Source organism: Lacerta agilis, chromosome 3 (genome assembly GCF_009819535.1).
Source record: "Lacerta agilis isolate rLacAgi1 chromosome 3, rLacAgi1.pri, whole genome shotgun sequence".
Lineage (NCBI taxonomy): Eukaryota > Metazoa > Chordata > Lepidosauria > Squamata > Lacertidae > Lacerta > Lacerta agilis.
The window spans coordinates 91,156,679-91,176,598 of NC_046314.1; the positions used below are offsets into that span (position 1 = coordinate 91,156,679).

The 19,920-nt window shown below is 41.5% G+C and overlaps 1 protein-coding gene across 2 annotated transcripts in view; it reads right to left on the reverse strand.

Moving 5' to 3' along the window:
* Positions 1-10,235: 10,235 nt before the first annotated feature.
* Positions 10,236-19,920, reverse strand: part of TGFB2 (transforming growth factor beta 2) — a 78,472-nt gene continuing 68,787 nt past the window's right edge. Inside the window, exons 3-7 of one of the 2 annotated variants that reach the window (XM_033144764.1) lie at positions 16,587-16,719; positions 16,361-16,471; positions 14,441-14,615; positions 12,314-12,467; positions 10,236-10,421 (exon numbers count right to left, since the gene is read on the reverse strand). In XM_033144764.1, the coding sequence (XP_033000655.1) occupies positions 10,263-10,421; positions 12,314-12,467; positions 14,441-14,615; positions 16,361-16,471; positions 16,587-16,719 (732 nt within the window). In that variant the 3' untranslated portion in view covers positions 10,236-10,262. Of the gene's footprint in view, positions 10,422-12,313; positions 12,468-14,440; positions 14,616-16,360; positions 16,472-16,586; positions 16,720-19,920 lie in introns of those variants that run through there. The other variant, XM_033144765.1, reaches the window with a different exon arrangement.

The window sequence follows — 19,920 nt, forward strand, 5'->3', positions numbered from 1 at the left end:
CAACAGAAGTATAGTGCCCCGATCAAGGGAAGTCATAGTCATTGTTCTGCTCTATTCTCCCTTGGTTAGGCCACACTTGAAGTACTATGTCCACAATTTGAGAATATTATTGACAAGCTGGAACGTGTGCACAGGAGGGCAACCAAGATGATCAAGGGTCTGGAAACCAAGTCTTATGAGGAATGGTTGAGGGAGTTAGGTTTGTATAGCCTGGTAAAAAGGAGATTGAGAGGAGATATGATAGCCACCTGGTGTTGGTGCTGACCTTTAAAGCCCTAAATGGCCTCGGTCCTGTATACCTGAAGGAGCGTCTCCACCCCCATCATTCAGCCCGGACACTGAGATCCAGCACTGAGGGCCTTCTGTCGGTTCCCTCACTGCGAGAAGCAAAACTACAGGGAACCAGGCAGAGGGCCTTCTCGGTAGTGGTGCCTGCCCTGTGGAACGCCCTCCCATCAGAGGTCAAGGGAATAAACAACTACCTGACATTCAGAAAATACCTGAAGGCAGCCCTGTTTAGGGAAGTTTTTAAACTGTGATATTTTAAATGTATTTTAATAATTGATGGAAGCCGCCCAGAGTGGCTGGGGAGACCCAGCCAGATGGGCGGGGTACAAATAATAAATTATTATAATTATTATTATCTTCACATATCTCAAGGGCTGTTACATTGAAGATGGAGCAAGTTTGTTTTCTTCTGCTCCAGAGGCTAGGACCTGAACCAATGGATTCAAGGTACAAGAAAGGAGCTTCTGACTAAACATCAGAAAGAACTTTCTAACGGTAAGGGTTGTTTGCAAGTGGAACGAACACCCTCAGAACGGTGCTGGACTCTCCTTCATTGGAGGTTCTTAAACAGAGGTTGGATGGCCATCTGTCATGGATGCTTAACTGAGATTCCTGCATTGCAGGGCATTGAGTAGATGACCCTTGGGGTCCTTTCCAACTCTACAATTCTATGATTGTATGTGAGTCTTCCTAGACTGATCCAGGCAACTGATCTAGCACAGAAGGTATCTGAATACAATGTCAGTTTATCAAACAGTTCTATAGAGTTTCCATATTTACATTTTTCTAAGTCTGAGAAGTAAATTGTTATCATGTAATTAATTATGTGTACTTGCATCAGTGTGGGATTTTTGGCAATAGGGTTTCTCTGTCTTCCAAGTAGTGCCGCGGGACCTAAAGTACAACACCATATTTCAAATCAGTGTATTGGAAGGAAGTTACATCTACAAAATTGTCAGGTTATTTTCAGAGAAGAAGCCAGGCCAAAATGGATGCCTAACAGAACAACAACTTTATTGCTAAAAAATAGTCTAGAACAGCAGCAATTCAGATACAGCACCACCTGTGGTTGGCATAGCAGCATAACAGTTAAGCTCGCCGTTACATCTCCACTCCTTCAGTTACATTTAACCCCTTGCTATATAATCATGTCCTACTTTAGTAATTCAAAATGTGTCAGATTAGTAATTAATAGTCCTCAAAATGAACCAATGTCCTGAAATCTCTGGTCACCAGCTTTTAAGACTGCAGATATGAACTGAGAAGTATTGTCTGCTACAAGCTTTTTCAGAAAGTCCACAATGTGCAAATATGCTCTGTAGCCTGCCTGTTACATAATTGACATGCTTCTCAGACATACTATTTCTATGTAGTTTGTGAAATAGTCCACCATCACCAAGTACCAATTGCTATTTACATTCACATATACCATCTGCTAGCCTCCCCATTACAAGAATGATGTTCTTAATTTGGTAAGAATAAGGGTGTAGAATACCAAGGACCACCCCATACATTTTACCCACCCCTCGTTCTGTATTGTGTAAGCACTCCAAACCCTAATATTTAGTTGGCATGTGGCTAGTTTAAATAATAGCAACCAATCTCACAGCTTTAAGACACAAAAGATGAATTACTTAAACACTGTAAAAAGGGGGGGGGGGCTCTGGATGCCGAATCTACTTTATAAATAGTAAGCATTGCTGAAGTATGTGCAAGCAGAACAAAAACCCAGGAAATAGTGGTCACTGGACCTTTCTTGCCAACTTTTTGGTTTGGCATTACAGTAAATGGTTCATTCAAAGGCAAGATTAGATTGTTGGACCAACACAGCGTGGTTTCTTTTATTCCCCTGAGACTCACTCTTGGATTCCAGCAGGTTACTTCATTAAACTAGCATATCAAATTTGATTGGGAGTTCTCATAGTTTTCTGTTCCGTTTTATTTTATTTTATATACAGATGAAGAAATTACTGTTACACCCATACCCAGTGACAAGCCAACTACATGACTTCACATCTACTTTATAACCACATATAATTACATAACCTTGCAGTTTATTTTCTCCCAGAACTCATGGCTCCTGATAGACTTTGTTCTGTCTGATCTAAGAGGCAGATTCTGGACTTCTTCTTCTTCTTCTTCTTCTTCTTCTTCTTCTTTGGAAAAAGAAAGTTTTCAAGACACTTATGCAATTAGGTTCTCCTCCCCCAACCTCCGTATCAAATATTTTACTTTTATTAACGACATATTGACTCAACCAATATAGAAGGAGTGTAGGGAAAGTGAAAAGACAAGCGCTGCTAGCAGAAAAATTGGCACATGCACCCACCTTTTAATAACACATAGCTGCTTTTTCACATTGATGGGACAGTTCTCGTATTTCCAATCCTACATCATAAACGCTTTTCAGAGTACATTCTGTTCCCTTTATGGAAGTCCCTTCCCCCACTTATATGTATTGCATGTTTTTTGTAGTGTATACAGTTTTGGACATGATCTTAACCTGTAGTGGCAAATTCACAGTGCTATTTTTCTAAAAAAAAAAAAAAAACTCACCATGAATGCCTCCCTTGTTCTCTTATAATGGCAATGGCCCCCACCTGAGAAGTGCCGAAACTGAGTTCTGGCGAGTTCCAGCTGAAAAAAAAGCCCTGCAAATTCAGAAGTGGAGGATCCCTTCGTGGTAGTCACGGCCACACCCCTTCTTTTTTAAGAATATTTTTTTATTAGTTTTCCAATATACCGGTACTCCCAATAACAGCCAAATTACAACAAAAACAATTAATTCCCAAATTATACAATTATCAAAGTGCTAATCAACTTCCAATTAATACATTTTAGTTAAAGTGGCTCCCGCATGATGGTTTGGGGGTATTTTCTGATCTTATATCACTGCGTTCTGTAATCTTAATGAATGTCAGTTACATTTCATTTATAATAATAATCCCTTAGTCCAACAGCTACATAATTAATGATTTCTATTCGTGATGTTACAATATATACATTTATAAAGCTTCAAGTGAGGAACTCGAACTATTATCTTTATTCTGTCCTGCACGTGAAAACTGTTACACCCATGGAGATTCCTTCTGTCCATACATGGTGTTGTCTCTTTCACTTCCTAGCTGTTGTTTTCTCTCATCGTGACTTGGGGCGGAACTGAATATAGAAGTTTCTCAGAGGTCTTATCTCTCCGTCCCTTGTTTCAATGTCTCGGAACAGGCGACGGTCTGCTATATATACTATATATACAATCTTCTAAGATTAGGAAATGCATTGCAAAATCAATGCAGATCTCCCTGTGCTTCAATGGGATCGATTATTTTCTGTGGTCATACATGAGCAAATGATTTGGAGTGCTCCGGTATCTTCTTTCAGAGTGAATTAAGTTGTGTTTCCCATGTAGTTCCGTTGTACATAATGGAACTTGCATGTCATTGTCTTGAAAATGAAGCACCTCGTGTTTTCAGTGTTACTATATGCTAAGTTTTTGAGTATAAAGCTCCTCTTTAAATGCTGATTGGATGCCTCTAGAATGCTGGTGAGAGGGTCCCTCCTGGAGAAATAGTAAGGAATCGTGACCTCACGTAACCAATGACCACTACATCACTGATCCCAACACAATTATTATTATTATTAAACATATTTTTGATTAAATATTTCTTGGTTTACAGAAATATGTGCAATGCCTCTTTTTTCAAGTTACATTTTCTACCTATCAGTTTCATTTGTTGAGACATTAGTGTTACATTAGGCAGAAAAGGGGGAAAGAGGCATGGTGAATGGGGTTGGGGGTGGGTGGCAATGTTTCTATTCTTGATGTATGTGTGGGGTTTTGTGTCAGCGTCGCTTGTGCGGATTCTTTTTACTATTCACTTGTGTTCCTTTGGTGGTGAGAGAGGTTGGGGTTGGCCTAGGGCGTGGTTGTTTGTTTGTGATTGGCTGTGGTGAACTTCGTTTTCATGTGTGAGTGGGGTGGGTTGGTGTTTTTGAATCTCTCTCAAAATAATGTGGTTTATGAGAAGGTGGAAAATACTTTTATTATTCTGCTCTGTAGCTGACCCCAGCAGTAAGTATAGAGTTGTGGAATAATGTAGGGTAACTGAAACATGCCTTATTTATTTATTGCATTTACATCCCACAAGTGCAACTTGTTTAAACTTTTCTTTAATGGCATAGGAGCCAAGATTCCATTCTCTCCATGTCAACAGAGCAGGAGGGGGTGGAGCTATCCTGTGACCCTCCAGATATTACTGGACTACAACTCCCAATACCCTTCACCACTGGCAGTGCTGACTGGAGCTGATGGGAGTTGAAGCCCTCAGAAATGGTTGCAGGGCCTCAGCTGTAGGGGGAAAATCTCTCAAATTTAAAAGGATCCAAATGGTTTTGATTACATACAGTGGTACCTTGGTTTTCTAACGTAATCTGTTCCGAAAGACCATTTGAGTTCTGGAACGTTCGAAAACTGAGGCGCAAAGGGCAGTCTGCAAATTTAATAGAAAAAAATTTGAAAAAAATACAGTGGTACCTCAGTGGAAGCCGTTCGACTTCTGAAGCGCATTCAAAAACGGAAGCATTTACTTCTGGGTTTACAGCGTTCGTGTTCCGAAACGTTCGTCAACGGAGATGTTTGAAAACTGAGGTACCACTGTACCATAGCTGTCAACTTTTCCCTTTTTTAAAGGGAAATTCCCTTATTCCGAATAGGATTCCTCGCAAGAAAAGGGAAAAGTTGACAGCTATGCACTGTAGGCCTACTTCTGTGCCAGTCCTTGAAAATAAAGCATTACAGAATCTAGCAGACCTCTTTTATATGGAGAACATCCAAGACAGAACAACCAAGCTACCTCAAATACCTGTTATATCCACTGATATAATGCGACAATCCAATATCTGTGGTAATAAACCATTTTTTGTGGAATTTAACCCTGTTGCTAGAAACAGGCTTCATATGAAACTGAGCTATTAGATACCTATTCCAGGTAACCTGCACTGACTTCAGTAAGAGTTACTGCCAAGACTAGAGTTGGAATAGAAATGTCTGTCTGGTCTTCTCTTGGGGATTTTGTACTTAGACCTCCAGCTCCATGTGGAGAGTGTGGGAATCCACATGGCAGCCATCACAGTTGGAAACCGCTTTTCAAAAGGTTGTCCTGAGGAATGTGAAGAGCTTCCACATCAGCCTCTGAGGCTGCCAACTCGCACAGTGTTGATTCTGAGCATTTACACATTATTTGGTTGAACCATGAGGAAAGCAGCTTTCAAAACATCACAGCCGGCATGGAGTGCAACTGAGCCATGTTTTGGCAGTCTCCACACGAGAGCTGTAACATTTGATCCAAAGCTTATGAGCCTCCGGAGAACGAGAGTGTGGCCATTATTCTGGAAAACTTGTTTCAGTTTCCAGTCATTCCTATTGCAACAACAGCCCTCCTCACAAGAACTACCCACACATTGAATCAATGTGCGAGTGGAGTCATGCCAAGTGACTCCTCCCCGATTTCCCGGTGCTCATGCTGTACTAGGGATGCCAAGAGCAGTCAAGTCAGCATGCAGGATGCTGGGGGCAGGGCTGGTTGGTGTGGCTTCAGCATGCGAACATGGCTTCGTGTGAGTGGTTCTTGGGGAAAGGGCTCATTTGTACCTCTGTTTCAGTGTTTCATGAACTGATTCAGCATATATCATGATTTGGCCCAGTGCAAATAATCCTCTTATGTGAGAAAGTTAGAGTATGGCTAATGTACCCACTTAATATATCACACAAGACCCAACCAAATCCCCATTTCCAAATAAAATATTTGGAAGTCCTATTTCTGGACTGTTTTCTTAGAGGGAAATGACATCTTCATTTCATTATCATATTCCTATAGACACTAAAGCAGAACCATTCATATCATTAACGTAATAGTGAATGTCTGAAAGTTGGTTGATGTTGACAATGCCTAAAAAAAGAATGTAGTTTTATGCATGTCTTTTAAGAGGTAAATTCCATTTTGTTCAATTGGGCTTACTCCCAAGTAAGCACGGACTAGGCCAGGGGTCCCCGGATGCGGCCCAATCGCCTTTTAAATCCGGCCTGCGTACGGTCCGGGAATCAGTGTGTTTTTACGTGAGTAGAATGTGTCCTTTTATTTAAAATGCATCTCTGGGTTATTTGTGGGACCTGCCTGGTGTTTTTACATGAGTAGAATGTGTGCTTTTATTTAGAATGCATCTCTGGGTTATTTGTGGGGCATAGGAATTCGTTCATTTCCCCCCCCCCAAAAATATAGTCAGACACCCCCCCCACAAGGTCTGAGGGACAGTGGACCGGCCCCCTGCTGAAAATGTTTGCTGACCCCTGGCTAAGCACACTAACCTGAGAGCAAGCCTGACTGAATGCAGTGTGACTTGTTTCTGAGTAAACATGCACAGGATTGTACTGTGAAGATAGATTTTGGACACTGACTGAATCCATTTGGAATGGTCAGAAAACACATATGAAAACACATTTGTTCACGTGTCTTCCGAAAAGAAGGAACGGAATGTATTTGATGAAAGCCAATGTACTACTTTCAAAATAGTATAAAATAATTTGAACAAAAAGGAGCTTTTGTGTGGTTCCTTTTGCACTTTAATGAAGAAAAAGAGGAAGGCGTTATCAGGGGAAGCAATGAATAAATTATGTAAGACAAAATAAAAATGCAGAGATGGAAGGCCTGATCCTATAAATCATTTGAGAAACTGGTCATTTGCAGACAACAACTTTGAAAACAAATGTTCATCATCTCCAGATAAGATAGGCAAAGCTGAACAATAATAACCCTGGGTTCAAATGACTGTCCTACAGGTAGATTTTGTCCTTTTGCAGGGACAGAGTCTGTAGCCCTCAAGTCAAAATGTAATATATGTAGGCTTGGGGAAAAGCACTTTAGCAGTTTGGCACCTGGGTCAGATAAAAGGCTGTCAGAATAAGGCTGTGTTCCCACTGTGGCTGTGTAGGCGCCACAAAACACAGTGGGACTTACTCCCAAGAAACATATGTAGGATTGCACTACTGGTGACAGTTTAAACAAATTTAATGTTATTTACTTAAATTCAGAGTTAAAATGATGTGATTTTAACATGGATTATTTTAATAGTATACAAGTATACAACTAATGCACCCTGTGGCTGAATTTATTTACCTCATTGTGAGCTCCAATATGCATGGCTTGTGTTCCTCTGAAACTCAAACCTTCCTGAAAGTATGAATCAAACCTCAATCTTGAAACCTAACACACCCTTGACTGTATCAATTTAAAGGCCCTATTTTAAACGCACCCTGGATTATTTAGGACTAAAGATTTGGGCATGTGATGCGCAAATCTAGCTGATGCTGTATGTGCAGGGAAGCAGGTTTGGGCTATGTGGGGAGGTGTGAGCACAACTGTGCAGCACAATACCATTCCCCCATTTGAACAAGCTGCAAACCTTTTCTTTAAAAACAAACCTGAAATCTTCGCAGGCAAGCTAGATGTTTCTCCTTCCCCATCTAGCAGCTAAGTTGGTCACTTACACATCACAAAAAAGACAAGAGATTTGCATGGACTTTGCATGTGTTAATTTATGTCGCGATGCAAATTTTGGAAATAATTTCTAATTTAAATAGATAAACAATACATATCGCCAACGTGCAGGGTTATTGGGCATCTTTATGGCTCAGAGTCTTCCTTCCTGTTTCTCTCTTTAAGCCAAGCTTGGCCTGGACAAGCGCAACAGAGGACTCCTTCAAATAGAAGCCTATTCCAGCAGCCCTTCAAATACAGGACTGTCTGGGATTGCAAAGCGGAATGCTTTTTCCTCCCAGGAGCTCAAGGCGGCACACATGCCTGTTATATCCTTGCAACCACCCTGTGAGGTAGGCTAGGCTGAGAAAAGGCGACTAGCACAAGGTCACCCAGTGGGTGCTACGGCAGAGCCAAGATTCAAACCGCTATATCAGAATGGGGGTGTAGTGTGTGACTTTGCTCTTTTCATTTTGACTGGCTGAACTGACTCCAATAACCCGTTATGGAATTAAACAGAACAGAAACTAATCAATCCCCCTAAGTGGAAGAAGTGAGGCTGCACGTGTAAGTGGCCTTTCCCCTGTATATTACTGATGCATATACACGGTCTCATGCAGACCCCCAGCACCACCGCAACGCTAATCTGAAGTGGCTGGATGTGCCCTTTGACAAACTACGGGTGACTACAACTTGATAAGACCAATGAATGGCTTATACAAGCAGATCAATGAGAAGTCCAGAAGTGCAGAAGTCTTTGCTTCTGTGTTGTCCCTGCCATCTGCGGAAAAACAGAAAATTGCCTTCTGTTCCAGCACCCAAATAGAGATTTTAAACTTCAGCATTTTGAAGCCTTCCGTATGACTACAGGGGTGGGGTGGGGTGGTTGCTTTGCCTTTTGTTTGCTTTGTTTTTACTCTACCTTTTTTTCTTCTTCTGAAACAGAATGAAATTGGAGTCGGGTAGCTTATATCGTCAGGATGAAAAACAACATACAAAGCTCATGTATAGCAATTATTACAAAACATGTATTTGTAGTGCAATTTGGAGGGGGGGGGGAACCAAAACAAAACAAAACAAAAAAACAGGGGCTTTACTCATACTGGCCAGCTAGAGGGAAACACACAATTCCAAGTGATCAACAAGAGCCCCTAAGTTCAAACTCTTCAGAGTTGACAGTATTAACAGAGTACAAAAATATGGTGAAAATTTACACGTTACACATAAAGTACTTAATTTTTTAATAGTTTACAATAGAGATCTACAGATATGTTTCCAATTAAGCTGGCTTCTTACTACCCACCTATTGTAATACTATAGGTACGGTTACATATACGAAACAAAGAAGAAGAAAAAGAAACCTGCGCACACACAAACAAAACAAAACAAAACAATCCCAAAGCAATAGCTATACAGCAACATATTAGGGTCTGAAGATTAGACCAGTACAAGTTAAATAATTCACTGGTTTACTAAACTGATGGTTTAGTTCATTTACAGTCATTGGTGGTGGTATGTTTGCAAGTTTAAAAGAATCTTAATAGACTTGTCTTTGAGACTGAAACAAAAATGTCCTTTATTGTTAAGCTTTTCAGTATAAAAACAAATGGTGCGAGGCTTTGTATCAAGCCTTCCTAGGCTCTTGGCAAGAAAAACAACGGTGTATTTGGCTTTTTCTTTTTACGGCAGACTTCCTTAAAAATAGCGAACTACTGTTGAACTGAGCTAAACAAATCAGTTTGCAGGATTTTTAAAAAAATCTCTTTTTTTTCTTTTTGAGCTCAGGTTCCTAAGGGATTAAACCAGATTTCTTGCAGTTTATTTGGTCTGTCCGTTTTTTTGTTTGTTCTTTTGCTCCCTCGTCTCTCCCCCCTCCCCCAATGGCAATGACATGCTCCCTCATTTGATCATATAACACAAAAATAAATAATGCGCTGTTGATTTCTAAGAACTACAGGGAATGGGTAGAGCATCTATGGCGTAACACGGAGGTCAAGTAAGCCACAGAACAGATACAGCAACTCCACGGAATGGGATATTTTTCCTGTTTTTTTCCTTTCACATAAGAACTCTATCAAATTCTTCCAGTGTTTATTTTTTTAAAAAGGTTTTTATTTTATTTTATTTTATTTTGCTTTTTTTTATTAAAGAAAATTCCTTCTTCTCTATCTCACTAACCAAGTAGTTGAAATGTAGGATAAGGCCTTCACGGTTTTTGCTTCAGATGATGGTTGTGTTGTTTTTTTTTGAAAACAAAACGCAAAACAATGAAACAAACTCTCAAACGATTTGGACTAGTACCGCTTTTTTCTCTCTCTCTCTTTTTTTTTAAAAATCACTGCTTGACCCTATGTATTCTTTACATTTCTTCTCCTTATGTTTTGTTTTCTTCCTTTCTTTTCCAAGGGGGGAAAATGCACTTGCTGTGCTGCTTCGGAATATCCCTTAGCTGCATTTGCAAGACTTTACGATCATGTTAGAAAGTTGTTCGATTTTGGGCGTTTTTCCAATGTAATACAAGATGGTGAGGGGCTCCAGATCTTGGGATACACAGCATGGAGATGCAGAGGCTTCTGGGTTGATAGTGTTATACAAGCTGAGTACCTGGAAAGAGAGGAAAGAGAGATGAAGGCATTTCCTCCAGATGCTCAGCAGCACAGCATCACATTTCATCGGTTCCATGGATTTCAGCTTGGCTTTACAAACGTTAAGAACTGGGACGCTGGATGAGACCAAAGGCTTATCAGCCCAGGATCCTGTTTCTATAGTGGACCATAATTAATCGATTCATTCATTCATAGCAGACAACCAGTTGCTTCTGGGAAGACCACAGGCAAGACACGGGGCCAACCATCCTCTCCCATAGCTGCCATCCAAAAGCTTTTTATGCAAGAGTATACTAAAAGCAGCATACAGTGGTACCTCTGGTTACGTACTTAATTCGTTCTGCAGGTCCGTTCTTAACCTGAAACTGTTCTTAACCTGAAGAAGCACCACTTTAGCTAATGGGGCCTCCCGCTGCCGCTGCACCGCCAGAGCACGATTTCTGTTCTTATCCTGAAGCAAAATTCTTAACTTGAAGCGTCATTTCTGGGTTAGCGGAATATGTAACCTGAAGCGTATTTAACCCGAGGTACCACTGTATAGCCATTGTGACGCGTAGCCACTGAGAGTTCTAACTTCCGTTAACAGTGAATTCCACAATCATTTATACCCACTTTCATTTTAGAAAGGGGCATAGCTCAGAGACAGAGCATGTGCTTTGCAGAAGGTGCCAGGTTCCATCACCCAGAGATAAGGATCTGGCCATAAAAGGTTCCCCACTCTGAGATAGATGGACCAACGGTCTGACTCTGGATGAGGCAGCTTCCTGTGAGCATTTTGCTCTTTTGAAACCTGGGCTTACAATGAATTAGAACTGTTTCCATTTAAAAAGGAGACTAGGATGGCAATGGAATAGGACGGAGAGAAAGGGCTGAGGTGGCACTGGGACAGAGCAGAGAAAAAATGGCAATGGGGTTTGAGGTTATAGGTGTAGAATTGGGGACAGAGGAATTACAAAGGGCACACAAAGAGCCACCCTTCCCAACCTTTCCTTAGCTCCTCAAATAAGCAGGCGCTGCCCCAAATCTTTCAAGCTTTCTCTCTGCAACCAAGAAAAGCTGGCTTTTTGTGTTAGCAACAAAAGCCAGGATTTTCAGAATGCCAAAGTGTGTGCCAGACCCTAGATTCTGTGCTGGGTTTTCACAAGCCAGCACATGGAACGCACCCAATCCTGATCACAGCCGCCCAGGAGAATTTCTTTCCCTAGAACAGGCCTGCGCAACATAGAAGTCCCATGTGTTGTGCAGGCCTGCCCTAGAATGACTTCCATGGGTGGAGTCAGTGCATTAGGGCCGTGTGGAAGATCAAAACCTGGCCTACAGAAGAGCCTAAACTGATTTTAGAACAGGACAGGCCCAGGAAACTGTTGCCGCTACTCCTCAGGCATCTGCTTCAGCAGGGAGAAGGCACTGAGGTCGGAATGAAATCGCCCTGGCCCTGCTTGGGCACTGACTGTTTCAGGGCATGGATGGGGAACCTGTGGCCCTCCAGATGTTGCCAGACTATAACTCCCATAATCCCTGGCCACGTGATGGGAGATGGAGGATATTCTGCCAGAGAGTGTGCTATGCAACTGGACTTAAAAATACAAGCTGTTAAGGCAGACCTGTGTTTGAAATATGTTCAGTTGATGTGCAGACTAGACATGTTGCACCAGTTATTTTTAAAAGACTTTGGCAGCGCCAAATTTTATTGCATTGGAAATGTATTATGTCAATAATACAGTAGTATAATACACTTAGCTGTCAGGGGGGTTGTTTGCAGGGGGAGGACAACTTGTTTTTATTATCAAAAATCCTGCTTTTCTGCAGCCACCCCCACCCAATATAGCGTTAATATTCTATCAGGAAACAAATCTAACCCCCCCCCCCCCCGCAAAGGAAGAGACTTACTCTACTATGCTGAGTATCTGAGCTCCATAAATAAGGACAAGCTCCTGCGCAGAAATTTGCATGGTATCCTTTAGGTTCATGTATCCATTTCCATCCCAGATCTCTCTTGAAGTCAATATAAAATGGGCGCAGGCAGCAGTTGTCTTGCACGTTCCTGAAAATGCAATTGCAGACAAGCATATTATTACTGTCACAGCCACCAAAACTGGGCTGGGGAGCTAGAAGCTCAGCTCAATGCAACTCTAAACAGAGATTCTTTGTAAGCCCCATGCAGTGTTCCATCAAACTTGGATGGCCATGTGCCACGGATGCTTTCGTTGAGATTCCTGCATTGCAGGGGGTTAGAACAGATGACCCTTGGGATCCCTTCCAACTCTAAAATACTATGATTCTCAGAGTGGATGCCTTTTTTCTGAATTAGGGGTACACTTCATATTGAGATAAAAAAAACATTTACTTTCAAAATAGTAAGAAACATACAGGCATAGCCAATGTAGAGCTTTCCAGATCTTGTTGGACCAAGCCTGTCCAGTGGTCAGGGATGATGGGAGCTAGAGTACAACAACATCTGAGGGTGCCCTGTTTGCTATCCCTGCGGTAATAATAATAACCCCCTTGCATATTTTAAACACTTTTATTAGTATCTGTTAACAAATATTTTATATTGTCCAGTGTAAGTCACTTCCAGGTCTTCTGTTGGGGAAGTGGTATATAAATTTTGTTAATGAAATAGATAAAAGCATGAGCAAAGGGAGTATGTGGGCCATCCCTGTAACCTCCAGTTGGCTACCTGTTCAGTAAATGAAAGAAAAGGCCCCCACAGAACTCCTACATGAAACCAGAGGGCTGGGAGAGGACTCTGGACCAACCAGGATCCTCTCCTTGGTTGAATGAGTTCTATATCTGTCTGGGCCAGTAATCAATCCAGTGAATAATTATTTACATAATTAATTTCATAAAGTCCCACCATGGCAAGCAGAGAGATGACTTCACATCAGAAACTGAACTGCAGGAGAACAGAAACAGTGCTGTGTGCAATGAACATGGGTTGGAATGGAAATCAATGCCTTCTTCAATCCCTACTCTTTCCACCAGGAGTGAATGGATTATTCAAACAAACGCAATGCAGAAACGTGACAGCTTATTTGTCTCCAATGGAGGCTGATTGGTGGGAAGCAAGACTAGAACAGCAAATCATTCAGAGATGCAGTGGGCCACCTGCTCTGCAGAGGGACTTACAGGACTTTCATTTTTTTATTCACTTAAGTTTTGGGAGCACACCAGGGGTTCTCTCTTGGCATACTGCAGCGCCTTCCTGTGCACTGTATTAAAAAATAAAATCTCACAAGCTCAGTGGGACTTTCTAAGCAGGTGTGCATAGGATGTGGGCTAGCTTAGCTTGTTTCCCATGACACCAGAACTCAGGGAACTATGGTTTATTTAACTTATGGTTAGTGACGATATACCAGGTTCAAACTGTTGTTTCAGACTCTGGGTTCTTCAGAAGTGTGGGTGAGCTATTAGAGCAAACCAGCTTCCTTATGAGTTAAGGCAGTGTTTCCCAAACTTGGGTCTCCAGCTGTTGTTGGACTACAACTCCCACAAACCCTAGCTAGCAGGACCAGTGTTCCGGGATGATGGGAATTGTAGTCCAAAAACAGTTAGAGGACCAAGTTTGGGAAACACTGAGTTAAGGAGTAGGAGAGAGATACAAATGTACAGTACTATGCAAGCCCAAAGCTCATCACAGGTTGTTCCATATTGCCAGAAAATACAGTTTCCTGCTACATCTAAACTTGGCCACAATGTCTATGCAGTTTTTTTGTTTTCTGCGCGGGGGTGGGGGTAGTGGGAAGTAAATGTGGTCCCTTCATTACAACGAAGGCCAGTAGGAGATAAAGGAATTTACTGGGAACAAAATTCAGATTTTGATACATTAAATCAGTTGTAGTAAGACTATAAGAACCCAGGTGTTCAACTACTGCTCTTCGTTCATACCCAGCAAGAGGCATTATCGTTTTTTATGGAATCAATGAATTATGGGGCTGTATTTATATTCTATGAATGTTAACCTATTTCTATGCATGCAGGCAGACAGGCAGAGACAACGCCTCAATCCATAATTACCTAAAACAATAGGCAGCATCTAGAGCACGCTTCCTCCGCCGACTGGACTGTTGCGACTCAAGTCTGTAGGAGGGCAATAACATTAGCAGAAGATGTGGGGTCTTCCCACTGTTTTTTTTCCTACTGGGCTTTAAAGATTTCTCACCACTGGGATATGTGTAGTAGTCATCAATACCTTTAAAAAATACATTTTGGTAATAAATATTGTGCTGCTCTTCTGGAACAAATTATATAAACCAACTTTTTACAAGAAACTCGAACCACAGGAAAAAAAATCAGGGGGCACTGGCATTGGGTGGGAGCATTTATCGCATGCTGATGTGCATATGTAAATTTCATAAGAAGTTCTCATTATGTTGATCGCTGTGGCTCCTTTGAGACAACCTTCCAAACCTTTGTTTGGAGGGTTCTACAGCACTGCCTTCCTTCATCACACACCAACACTCATCTTTATTTTACTATAGTATGACGTCTGAGTTGTAGAAACTATGGTTAATGCTGCACACCAAACCATGATCTGAAATGTGTTTGTAAACCATGCTTTGTAAGGTAGCACTAATCATGGTTCGGCATAGGATATCATGGCAAACTATGGTTAGAACAACCCAGAAATGGAAGTTGGAACTGGTGTACAACAGAAGATGGAGGCTGTGTGAACCCATGGCACGTTCCTAATCTGTAAAGCTGTGGTTTGGAGAAGTATCCAAACTGAACACGTATTCTGCCCTCAATCAGATAAAATAAAATAAAATGCAATTTCAGCACATAACAATGCCAGGAGATGAACTATATCATAAACTTCATCTGTATTCATGATTAGTCATTTAGTCAGTTGTAATACAATATATTAAAGTTTTTTTCTTTCGCAGTTATTTCAGTACAACATGCATTTAGATATTTATTTAACTCAAATATTAACTCTACACTTCTGATACCTTCTACTCATCTAAGCTAAAAATGCTGCGCAGTCCAATCCTAAGCATGCTTACTTAGAAGCAAGTCCCACTGAGCACAATAGGACTTACACCCTAATATGTATGCTTAGGACTGCAGTCTAAGGCTGAAAACAATAGTCTCAATACTATTGAGTATTACAATAGACGCATTGATTTGTATGGGGTTAGATTGCACTAGAAGATAACAGGAAATAAATTTCGACAGGATACTGAAACCCACCCAAGTATAATCCCTAAAGAAAAAACAACAACCCCATCTCTGTACACAAACACACACTCATTCTTCCAGATCCCATTATTTGAGACCCCACAAATTAAACCACACGCAAAAGCAGCAAACTCAGGGACAATGGAATGGGGACCTTTCATCTTGATTTCTTGATTTCTCGGGCAATTTAAATTATCACTGAGTTTGATTCCTCTCAATTTTGTTGTAATTTTTTGTTAAATCGATTTATGGGTTCCTTTATTGTTGAAAGATGGATTTTTAATTCCAAATTAGTCCACCCTGAAACCATCTTGTGGATTTTTTTTTAAAAAAATCTATCCACAAATGTTTCCTTTGTTCTCATTTGCTAGTACTCAATAAATAACCATGACCCACTTGCTCCCACTTGATTCAGTTGACAAATCCACTTGGATTTTGGTGTGGAGCCAGTCAGGGATTTGCATCATGCTTCTGGGGAATCCCAGTTATCATCCAAACAGTATTTGGCTTCAATAAACTTTGGTGTTACCATGAGCATTCCCTATTAGCTGCACTAGAGAAACTGGTGAGCTTTCTTTCAGGAAGGAGACCAAGATCACTCTTTCTACACACAAACACAAAAACACACAGACACACATGCACAAAATACACAGAGTTCAATCTTTTCAATGAACTGGGTTTTTGAATTTTCCATGTACTGTAAAAACTCCTCTTACTTATCACATAGCAATTTTAATTTTTATGCTTTGTCATTACCTGCAAATCTTGCCTCTAGCTCTTCACTTTTATTTGGGATGATATAATTATTTGAAGGCACGAACGTGCAACATGGACAGTGTAAACTTATCTTAAATCCAAGATTCCTGTCTGCAAAACACAAGGGAAGGAAGGGGAAATCGCCTTTAGATCCAGTGCAGACCTGAAACTATTTAGATTTAGCATAGGCAGGCTCTAAATGATCAAAGTCTTAGAATCCAGTCACCTCGGTGGTGGAGCCACTCGTGTACTGCATCAGTTACATCGAAAGATAGCCACTCGCCTTCAGCTCTGGTTTTAACTACCTTGCTATCAATGTAGCGCTGCATAGGTGATGTTAGATCTTTGGTTTTCAGAACCTGCAAACGAGAAAAGACAACGTGCATTCTGTTGGTTATGGGCTTTCAGGATTTCACTGAGAAGAAAAACTAGCTCAAAACTAGTTCAAAACAAGATGGCAATGGTACAGAATGGTACAGAAAATAATTGCAGCACCCAACAGGTTACAAACAATCACATACAGTAGATATGGATATAAATATATAGAACGAAATTTCCAACACTGTTGCAACCAGACCTGGTGGCATCCTGCTTTTCATCTGGGCTGCTGTGTGTGTTCCTGTATTGCAAATGAATATGGCAGGATGGTTAGGGTTTTAAAGATCAGAGTAGCTTTAACTCATGGCTCCAAGATTCTTTGCTCATCCCAGAACTGTTTCCCCCCTGGCTCGATCTCTCTGTGCATTACAAAGAGGTAACAGAACTGAGATCCAGGCTTTCAAGGCCAGAAGTTACTACAAACCACAGCAAAGTGGGTTAGAATTTCATCATTGCCGGGACACTGGAGGAAAATAAAAGCACATTTCAAACCCAGACTACATCCTCTTTTACTTGAGTTGACCTGCTTTACGTATTTCTGATATAACCCAGAGTGTGTTAGCTTTTCAAAAAAGCATATAAAATTCTCCACAGGACAATGTGATTCATTGAATTCAATAAGATCTTGGAAAATAAAAATGCTAGTCTTGCTTTCCATCATTAAGACATGACCTGCTTAGCTTTAACAGTGTACCAGCATCTGTGCCCAGAGCCAGATTTAGTGGCAAGTGCCCCAGGTGACTGCCAAGGTGCCAGGCTTGCATTGCACAGGGCTTGGGAAATGCCTTTCATGGGCTAGATACTCTCCTGTCCAGTGATCAGCTGAGGCTGATAGTACTAACAGTTTAAACCATGGTTCATTCATTTACATCCCATCTTTCTCTCCAAGGAACTCAAGGCATATACATGGTTCCCCACCTTCTCATTTAATCCCTACAACAAACCTGCAAGGTAGGCTAGGTTGACAGGAAGTGACTACCCCAAGGTCACCAAGTGGGGATTTAGACTCTAGTCTCTCAAACTGTAGCTAACCATTACAGCACACTGATGGGAAAGAGACAAAGTGAGTCGGGGTCTCTAACTTTCATTTTTTTAAAATTAACCACACTTTCGTGTGCTATCCAAATCCTAATTGTAACCATGGTTTGTTAAAACAAGCCAATTTCAAACCACAGTTTGTCAGATTCAGGCAAAATGAAAACTAAAAAGGAAACAAGACCTTCCCACCTCCGCCTCATGACTGCATTGGAAGAGGAGGTGGGGAACAGAACACACCAACCCAGGGCCCACAGCTGCTCGCTCTTGTCAAGATAAACCATGGTTTGTTGTGACATCCCAACTTGCCCAGTGCTTTTGCTTGTAAAAGTGGCAATCCTGACCTGCGCTGCCAGTGTCGCATTGACATGTTTTAACTTACAGGAAAAAGTGCAACATCCCATCTTATGCATGCAAATTCCCATCTTATGTTGCAAGTCAAGTACAATGAGCTACAATTGCAATACGATAAATACCAAAATAAGATACTTTAAAGCTGAATAAAGGAAGGGCGACAAATTGGTACTGCACCAAGTACCTATGTGGGTAAAGCTGGGTTAGATCAGTTCCATCCAGATCTCAGTAATACATGCCACGTCGCCTCCTTCATCTACAATCAAAAGGTGGGTGTGTGAGACTTCATTGTGAACCAATAGAATACTAGCAGGCCAGAGGGCACAGCAGCGATTCCACAAAGTACCTGCCTAATGGGATGGCCTGTAGGCACCTGAGTCTCCCCACATAGTGTCCCCACCTTAGTGCCCTATCCCCCTACCCACAACCACCATTATGGGTACCACCACCCCTCCCTCTGTTTCACACCCAAAGTACAAAATGATGACCTCATGCAAACCTCCGAAACCTATACTGTAAGGTGATGCTTACTTGGTTATATAACCGACTATCTGTGAGCAGTGTATGATGAGAATACAGAGTTCAGCTGTACATTCTTTAAGGTCACCAAGTTGAGAAAACATCCCCAGGAATGCTCTTCTGAACCCAGCGCCATCAATAAACAGACATGAATGCAACTTTAAACTACAAGTCGACTTCTAAGTTACATCAGGCACACCATAAACACAGACTCATGCACACCCACAGAGCTGATGGCACTAGGGAACTCTTGATTCTATCAATTTAGTAAACTTTCCAATAAGGTACATCGAGGACAAACTAGACAGCATCTGCTGTGTGGCTGCATTTCTAGATTTTATCCCTGTCAGGATCATGGTGCCAAAAGAGGAGGAGTTTCACCTCTCTCCCCCCCCCCCAATTCTGTGGTGCAAATGAAATCCAGAACTATTATCAGCTTTAAAACGAAATAAAAAATAAAAAATCCCTTCCAGTAGCACCTTAGAGTCCAACTAAGTTTGTTCTTGGTATGAGCTTTCGTGTGCATGCACACTTCTTCAGATACACTGAAACAGAAGTCACCAGACCCTTATATATAGTGAGACAGTGGGGAGGGGTATTACTCAGAAGCGTGGTGGGAATGGGTGATAGGCTGATAGGTGTGGAAAACCTGTTGACGACTGTTAACGGCTGCAATTGGTCTTACAGGAAAAAGCAAGGGGTGAGATGGCTAAAGATAGCTTTGTCATGTATAATGAGATAATGTCTTTGTTCAGACCAGGTCTCTCCATGGTTTGGTAATGAGTTGCAATTCAGCAACTTCTCTTTCCAGTCTAATTCTGAAATTCCTTTGTAGTAAGACAGCTACTTTGAGATCTTGTATAGAATGTCCTGGGAGACTGAAGTGTTCTCCTACTGGTTTCTCTGTCTTGTGATTCCTGATACCCGATTTATGTCCATTTATCCTTTGGCGTAGGGTTTGGCCTGTTTGTCCAATATAGAGAGCTGAAGGGCCAGTCTCTATCACTCAGCCTAACCTGCCTCAGAAGGTTAGAATCATGGAAGTGTGGAGTTGGAAGGGACCATCTAGTGCAGGGGTAGGCAACCTAAGGCCCGGGGGCCGGATGCGGCCCAATCGCCTTCTCAATCTGGCCTGCGGACGGTCCGGGAATCAGCGTGTTTTTACATGAGTAGAATGTCTGCTTTTATTTAAAATGCATCTCTGGGTTATTTGTGGGGCATAAGAATTTGTTCATAATTTTTTTTTCAAAATAGAGTCCGGCCCACCACATGGT